The sequence below is a fragment of the Silene latifolia genome, chromosome 6, assembly GCF_048544455.1.
Source record: "Silene latifolia isolate original U9 population chromosome 6, ASM4854445v1, whole genome shotgun sequence".
Taxonomy (NCBI): domain Eukaryota; kingdom Viridiplantae; phylum Streptophyta; class Magnoliopsida; order Caryophyllales; family Caryophyllaceae; genus Silene; species Silene latifolia.
The window spans coordinates 21,551,864-21,560,178 of record NC_133531.1 but is presented as its reverse complement, the minus strand read 5'-3'; the positions used below and the strand labels follow the sequence as shown (position 1 = coordinate 21,560,178).

The following is an 8,315-nucleotide window of genomic DNA, read 5'->3' as shown; positions in this document are numbered from 1 at the left end:
TTGACTTGGTCAGCGGTGCAGAATATGCCCCATCAGTTATAATAACACCTTCATCTAATGCAAGAGTTTCTCTAACAAAATTCTTTTAACGCCTTTTACTACAAGAAATTAAGTACTCGCCCGACTATAATAGGTAAATGTATAGAACACTCGCCAATTTGGCGACTAAAAAAAAACTTGGGCAACTGATTTCATTCGCCAAATTAGCATCTAATAGTTACCGTACAATAATCCAATTAATTTGACGACTGAAAATAAGATCGGAGGACCGTTTTCTATCACATCCGACCTTATTTTCTATAGATAGAATATCAAATTTTTTATGTAATCAATACTACAGTAGCTTTTTTAATGGACAAATTTTTTGTATAAAATCTTACATTCTTCGGTCCGTTTTGCTTCAGACCGCCTTATTTCAGACCGCAATAAGACAAGTACATGGGTGCATGGTGGGATACCCCTATGTGCTTTCCCACTCACCCCCTAAATAGGTTTTTTGTAAGAGGAAGTGATATCCGTCTGACAACTTTAGACGGATATGGCGGTCTGAAATAAGAATTTGTGTACATTCTTACCCCATCATCCAACTTCTAGAAATGTCACTACTTATGACGCCTTTTTAGTAGTGTAATATATATCGTCTTGACAATTGTGTTTTTCGAAGTTATAATCAAGTTTTTTGTTGTAGCGATAATGTTGCTCATTGAATTTGTTATTAAATTGATTTTGCGTGTTATTGTACAAACCGAAAACGTAACTAAAGGAAGCATTAAAAAAACCGCCTCCACTCATTGTTGATATTTTGATAAATTATGTTTTAGAAAGATGTTAGAGAAGTGTAAGGCAAAAAATTAAAGAAAGTTATGAATAATTAGGGATGAAATGAGTAATTATCATATTCAAATAACAGTATTATGGGTTTGAAACTTCTTTACACTATCTAAATAAATAAACACATTTCATAAACATAAGCAAATATTACTTACATGGTTACATTTTTTTTGAAGAAAAAACTTACATGATTACATATATAACGAATATCGAATCATTTTAATAATAAATTTCACAATATGATAATATTGTGATAGTTTAAAAATAAAATGTAGATATAAATATTATCAACTAAACTCCAAAGGCCAACAAACTAATCATATATAATCCAAACCCCTTATTAGCATAATATAAAATCCCTTTAATTGTCATTAAGCATAAGAATTACTCCGTAGCAAGTAATTAATACTTATCCACATGATCATTCTTCTCATCACTAGCCTTAGAGCTACTTAACCCAGGGATCTTATCCTTAATTTTGTCCATGAACCCCTTCTTGTCCTCCTCTCCCTCGATAGTCGGCTCGGCCACCACTGGAACCGCCACATCGTGGTGGTCGTCGGTCTTGTTTTGGCCTGGGATTTTTTCCTTCATTTTGTCCAATAACCCCTTATAGTCCTTGTCTCCCTCGACAGCCGGCTCGATCACCACCGGAACCGCCTCATTGGCGTGGTGCTCGTCGGTCTTGTCTTGGCCTGGGAGTTTTTCCTTGATCTTGCCAAGTAAGCCCTTCTTCTCAGGGTCCTCCTCTGTATGAGGTGGCTCAGAGAAGTCAGAGTACACTACCTCTTGCACGTGAGGCTCCTCAATTGGCACGTGAGTGTCATCCACTACCTCATCATCTTTGTGTCCTGGTAGCTTGTCCATGAGCTTATCCTTTAATCCTTTCTTTTCTTTTTTCTTCTGCTTCTTTTCCTTGTCGTCTCCTTCTTCATCAGACTGCAATTGGTAGACACTCAAATTGTTAGACATGATTTCAAATCCCGATTATATTTTACGAGTTGGTCACTCTTAAGACGGGTATATACGTTTAATGATTGAAATTGGTAAAGTAATGTATGTCATTTCCTTGACTATTTTTATTCTTTATTATTAGTATTTAATCAAAGATAAATAAACGATTGAAACAGAGAGTATTGTTAAATAATGTAAATGAGCGAGTTAATTAGAAAATAAAAGAGACTCACAGAGCTAGAGCTGTAAGATCGAGGTATCTCAACAATGCCATCATGCTTATTCTCTACTTCAACCGGGTCGGAAACTTGAATCTTTTGATCGAATTCAGAAGCGAGTGTCTCCTCCTTGATTGGCTTCCCCTCCTCGTCCTTGTTTTTGAAACTGAACACAGCGTGGTCAGTGGTCTCTACTGGTGTAGCAACACCAACTTGCTCGTTCAAATTCTCAGCCATTATATATAATCAAATTCAAATAATGTCAAGCAAACTGAAATAATGGTATGTGATGGAAATAATATGATAAGAAATAATGTAGAAGGGTATAAATTAAATAGGGGATATAGAAATGAGTTTGTTTAAGACTCAAGTAGTGTTTTTATGTTGATGTTTGCTTTGGTTTGGGCGTTTGAGTGATGATTTTTTGTTGATGGGTGTAACGGGCTTTTATAGGGGTTTTGTAACGCGTTTATGACACGAGAATCAAGGTTTTTAATCTCTATATTTTGTCTGTCCCGGTTAATTATTGTCCTTTAATTTTGACATAATGACTAAGAAAAGGGGGAAGGGAACCATTATAAGATAACAAATAGACAAAATTGGGTGTGTGGACGCGGATGATTAAATTGTTCATCAAATGCAATCCTAAAATAGAAAATACAACAATTGACCGAGACACCCAAAGACGTTGTTTGGTAAACAACATATTTAGTGAAATAAGTAGATTCCGACATAAAAAGTAGATTGACCAATCAATCTACTAATTTTACGTGGTTGGTTAATGGCATATTCAGATAGCATATTGGCCGAAATCTACTGTTTTTGAATATACTGCTAATAGCAACATATTGTAATAGCATATTAATTTTATACATGAAAATGGTAGATTTGTCATATAATCTGTTAACTAGTGTAACTCCCGTGCTATAGCACGGTTTTTCTAGATGGAAATGTAAGAAAAATTAACAATTAAACTATTGGTATTTTTCTATTTTCAATTATACAACATATATTTATTGTGTACAAAATCAGAATATCATTAAAATGAATTAGGGGAGTAGTTAATTAGAGAAATATACTAAGTACTGTAAGTAGTAGTTAGCAATGTATGCGGAAAAAGTTTGAGATTTGTTATTTTTTTTTAGTAAAAAGGGGATGTCAAATGATTCTCTAAAATAATAATTATTGCATTATTGAAAAATTTAACAACTTTTAATTTATAATTTAATACTAACTTTATTTAATTTTAATGAAAAAATAATAATTATGAATTTAATAAAAAGATTAGAGTTATAATTATTAAAACATATTTATTGAAAAGATAATTTTATGATACTTATTTCCTAATTTAGGTAGATGCTTTTTGGAGGGAAAATTAAGAGAATTTTTATTCTCTTAGTAGTAGGGGGATTATCAAACACATTTTCTTAATTCTGCTAATTTACTTTGATAGTCAAACTTGTTACTAAAATTTGTCAACCATATTTGCTAATGTTATCTGCTATTGCAAATCTCCTTATGCCACTTGTCAAATAGGGCCTTTTGAATAGGACAACAAATAACGGAACAGATGTACTTTTTTTCAATTTACTATTCAACAAATTAATAAATGAATCTTATTGGAGTCTTATAGCCGACGTGGTACATAAACAATTACACAAATGATAATATTCAATTGTTTACTAACCACGTAGTTCCGTAAGCAATACCATAACCTCCTAATGTCCTCATAGGAGCAGAGAAGAAAGCGAACAAAGAGAATAGCAACACGATGCATGGAACAAATTAACAGATAAATTATTTACTTACTTATTTTAAGAATGTTTTGATGAATAATTTAATTCTCCAACCTCAATTTAGTCCACTTATCAACTTATAAGCTTTATACTTTTTACTTGGTCCTTGTGTCAAAATCAAAGTTCAACAAATAAAGGACACGAAAAGAATATAATAAAATCCAATCAACATCTGCCATTTGTACAAGTCGGTGTCATATGTGGGAACCCCATGTTGCCTGGCTCGAACTCAGATCATACAATATTTATTATATAAAACGATCCTTATATATAAATTAATATACTTCGTATTAATTTATTAATAACAATAAATGGATAACTTTTATTATAAAAAAACGATTTTACATGTGGACTCTTTTATTAAGAATTTGTGGGGATGATAAAACTAGAACGTCGATACAACGAAGGCCGACATTCATCAAGCTATGCCACATGTCATAATTGAGACGTTTCGAGAGGTGTGGCCACTGGCCAGGTGTCACGGTCCGCTACTTTTGCCGGACCGTGGCGCGCACCTTTGCCCCTTCTCTAGGCAAGATGCAAGCGACAAGGCTTTTCGTACTAGTGAGGGATCGCCCACTAGCACGATACTCGGGTCTCGGGGTGTGAGTCGGGATCCTAGTGTCGATCCCACAAACACGGCTTGTTAGTAAAGTGAAGGCTAAGAGTCGTTCACAACAAAGCAACAACAAGCAATACGAAGGCACAAGGTAGGAAGTAGATTTTCATTCACTAGTACTCCCTAAAGAGGAAATTTGATATTTACATCCCTGGTAGCGAAACATTGATTTTACAAGTTTAGTTCCGAATAGCGATATACCTATTTATGGAAACCTATTCTAAAACTACTAAGAAAATACTTACTACAAATGTACAAGGGAAATGAAATTACATAAGCATAAAATAAACCTAAGGGCTCAAGTGTGCGGATCGTCACACTCTCCCCCACCTAATCTGTTGCCGCCCTCGGCAACACAAAAATCTTGAACGGTGCTTCATGAGACATCCTCGGTGAGCTCACGACTGTCCATGCGGTGTTGGGGATTGGCTTGTACAACTCGGCTTGAATGTGCGCCGTCCCAAACAATGATCGCCTCTTCGTCCCTTCAAGGATAGGTTGGAGTTCCTTGACATAGAAGCTGCCGAACATCATGTTCTCCAAGTCCACCACGTGCTCCTTGTCTCTCAGAACGCCCACTTTGCCGCTTGCTTGAAAAGTGCTCTCTCGGGCTTTCTCCAAGTCATCGCCCCAATGGACCTTCGTCTTGTCTCTCGTCACTTGACTGCATTCAAGGGAATGTGAGATCTCCAGGACGCCGAATCGATTTCGGCGCGGCCCCCTGATGGTACGAGGCCTTCTCTCTTGGGTCGACCGACCCGCAAACCAGGACGTCGATTCAACACATCGACGCGGCCCCCTGATGGTACGAGGCCTTATCTCTTGGGTCGACCGACCCGCAAACCAGGACGTCGATTCAAAGCACATCGACGCGGCCCCACGATGGTACGAGGCCTACTTCTTTGGGCATCTCGGCCCTCATTGTCTACTCCTCGGTGAGAGGGTAGACTCTTCTTTCGTCCCCCAGGCCACTTAGCATCGTAGTTAGCCTGGGTCTTGTTCGCCCTCGGCTCCGCTGAACCTTTAGGCATTCTCCAAGGTCGCATCCCTTGTTTCGCGTCGGTATCACCCTCATAGCCGAAATTCGATGTCGCCCCCTTGTCTTCGTCGCTGTCTACCGTATTCACTACGATAGACCCCATTAGTAGCATCGATCCGTCACTCGGTTTCAATACCACCAATGCTTTCTCGAAAGAACGCATCCCGAGTACTAACTTGAAGTCATCCAAATGAACGGTGGTGAAGTCGAGCTCCCCCGCCCACTCACCCACTTGGACCGCGACCTTCTTAGCCACTCCTTGGACGCGTCTCATTTTCCCATTGACCGCTTCAGCAAACCGTTAGCATCCCGCAGAACTAGCCCCAACCGATCAGCTTCCTCTTTCGTAACAAAGTTGTGGGAGGCGCCCGAGTCGATCAAGGCTCGTGCTTGCTTCCCATTCACCATCAAGTCCACGTACATGAGCCCGTTGGATTTCTTGGCGGAGGAATCTTCGTATTTCCCCATCGCGCTGATCCGTTGAAGTGAGCCCATCCGTGGTTGGTCTTCACCATCACTCGAGTCTTCGTTACACTCTTGGTGATAGTTGGCCAACGCCCCATCAAGATGTTCTTGAGCCCCTTTCGGCATCTTCTTGAACATGGCATTGAACTCCGCGTTGTTCGGACAATCGGCCATCTTGTGAGGACCCTTACACACAAAACACGCGAACGGTCTCTTCGTTGTGGAAGCAGTAGAGTTTCCCGCCTTCGAAGACGAGCTTGAGGGCGAGTTCGTAGTGCTCACCGATTGGGCTTGACTTCCTTGCGAGCGGAACCGACTGTTCCCAACTGAAATGGCGCTGTTTTGGGGCCTTTGTCCATTGTACCCACTCTGTGACGCACCAGTATTCCCCGTTGGTGCCACCACTCTTGGTGCCTCTCGCTCTCCGTGAAAGTCGAGTAGGCGCTCCGCAGCCGATATGGCCGAAGACAGAGTTTTGGGATTCTGCCTCATGACCTCTTGTTGTGCCCACCTCTTCAACCCGTCAATGAACTCGAATGTCCTATCCGTCTCGGACATTTCGCTAATCTCGAGCATGCACGCTGAGAATTCCCTCACATATTCCCGGATTGATTTGGTGTGCTTGATTTCCTTCAACTTCTTCCGAGCAACAAACTCCGTGTTCTCGGGGTAGAAGTGATCCTTCAAGATCCTCTTGAAGTCGGCCCACGATGTCACCGTAATCGTGCCCGCATCGATTTCCTTGTACCTAGCCCTCCACCACATCTTGGCATCGTCGACTAGATACATACTTGCCGTGACAACTTCCGCGTCTTCGTCGAGCCCACTTACTCGGAAGTATTGCTCCATATCGAAGATAAAGTTATCGACCGCTTTCGAATCCCTCGCCCCATCGTAGGCACGAGGTGGAGGTGCCTTCACCTTATGGCTCCCCACACGTATTTCCCATCATTGGCCACCGCTTTCACGAGCGTGGCGCAAGTGTTTTCTAACATCTCGACCTTTCGATGCAGATGATTGATCTCTTCCTCCCGATCGTCGGGGATCGCACCACTGATCGCTTGGATGCGGGTATCCATCCCGTCTACCTTCGTCTCAAGGTCACAAACCGTCTTTTGCAACTCCTCGAGGCTTGCGGCCATCCGCATCACGATGTCCTCGAGTTTAGGAAGCTTGACGTCGATTGCGTCCTCTAAGGCATCCACTCGGTCCTCGATCTTTTCGCCCATTTTCTCGATCTCGATAAACAAATGCGGCTTGCAGACGCCCGTCCGAAGACCGGGCTCGATGCCAAATGTCACGGTCCGCTACTTTTGCCGGACCGTGGCGCGCACCTTTGCCCCTTCTCTAGGCAAGATGCAAGCGACAAGGCTTTTTCGTACTAGTGAGGATCGCCCACTAGCACGATACTCGGGTCTCGGGGTGTGAGTCGGGATCCTAGTGTCGATCCCACAAACACGGCTTGTTAGTAAAGTGAAGGCTAAGAGTCGTTCACAACAAAGCAACAACAAGCAATACGAAGGCACAAGGTAGGAAGTAGATTTTCATTCACTAGTACTCCCTAAAGAGGGAAATTTGATATTTACATCCTGGTAGCAGGAAACATTGATTTTACAAGTTTAGTTCAGAATAGCGATATACCTATTTATGGAAACCTATTCTAAAACTACTAAGAAAATACTTACTACAAATGTACAAGGGAAATGAAATTACATAAGCATAAAATAAACCTAAGGGCTCAAGTGTGCGGATCGTCACACCAGGTACGTACGAGTACGATACTACGACTACGACCCCTTAATTTAAGCACTTCCACTATCAAGGATTTCTCTTTCTAATGTTTTGAGCCACTAGACATTCATGAATGAGTTTTCAAAACCGTAACAAAGTCCACAAATTCTTGTTTGTGATGGTACATATCCGTCACTCTTGAGTGACGGATACCATTTTATCTCACAAAGTACCCACTTTTTCTCTCTCTGCAACATTATTCATGTGGTCCCCTTTTTCCACTAACCCATTTTGTCACCATTTTATCTCACAAAATATCCAGCACAAATGGTAACCCGTCACAAGGAAGACCAATTGAACAAAGTATTCCAAAGATTAAGTATATAGTACAAATTCTTACTTCTTGATCACAAATTTGTGACTTTTCATAAATATTACCCACATGATGAGATAAGACAGAAATAAAATGCCTAGAGAGTAGCATTTTGTTTTGTCTTATTTACCCATGTGGGTAGTATTTAACCCGTCGCAAACTTGTGACGGATATACCCGTCACAAGGGAAATTTGCTGTTATTTTTAAGAGTGAAGTACTTATTTGTATAACTTGGTAGAATGAGAATGTTTTCTATGGATAATTTGATTATCCATATGTATTTCTCTT

At 40.5% G+C, this 8,315-nt stretch overlaps 1 protein-coding gene across 1 annotated transcript; it reads right to left on the bottom strand.

Moving 5' to 3' along the window:
• Nucleotides 1-945: 945 nt before the first annotated feature.
• LOC141586512 (uncharacterized) lies at nucleotides 946-2,440 on the bottom strand. Its single transcript, XM_074407766.1, has 2 exons — nucleotides 2,019-2,440; nucleotides 946-1,770 (listed from the first exon to the last, which is right to left on the bottom strand). Exons 1-2 carry the CDS (start codon nucleotides 2,238-2,240, stop codon nucleotides 1,234-1,236), a joined length of 759 nt encoding a protein of 252 aa, XP_074263867.1. The 5' UTR covers nucleotides 2,241-2,440; the 3' UTR covers nucleotides 946-1,233.
• Between the last annotated feature and the right edge of the window lie 5,875 nt (nucleotides 2,441-8,315).

What these genes read in the sequence shown, in the direction of transcription:
- LOC141586512 (XM_074407766.1), bottom strand. Translation starts at nt 2,240, where the DNA reads ATGGCTGAGAATTTGAACGAGCAAGTTGGTGTTGCTACACCAGTAGAG. An exon ending in GATCTTACAGCTCTAGCTCT is followed by an intron (nt 1,771 to 2,018) that starts GTGAGTCTCTTT and finishes TACCAATTGCAG; the next exon opens with TCTGATGAAGAAGGAGACGA.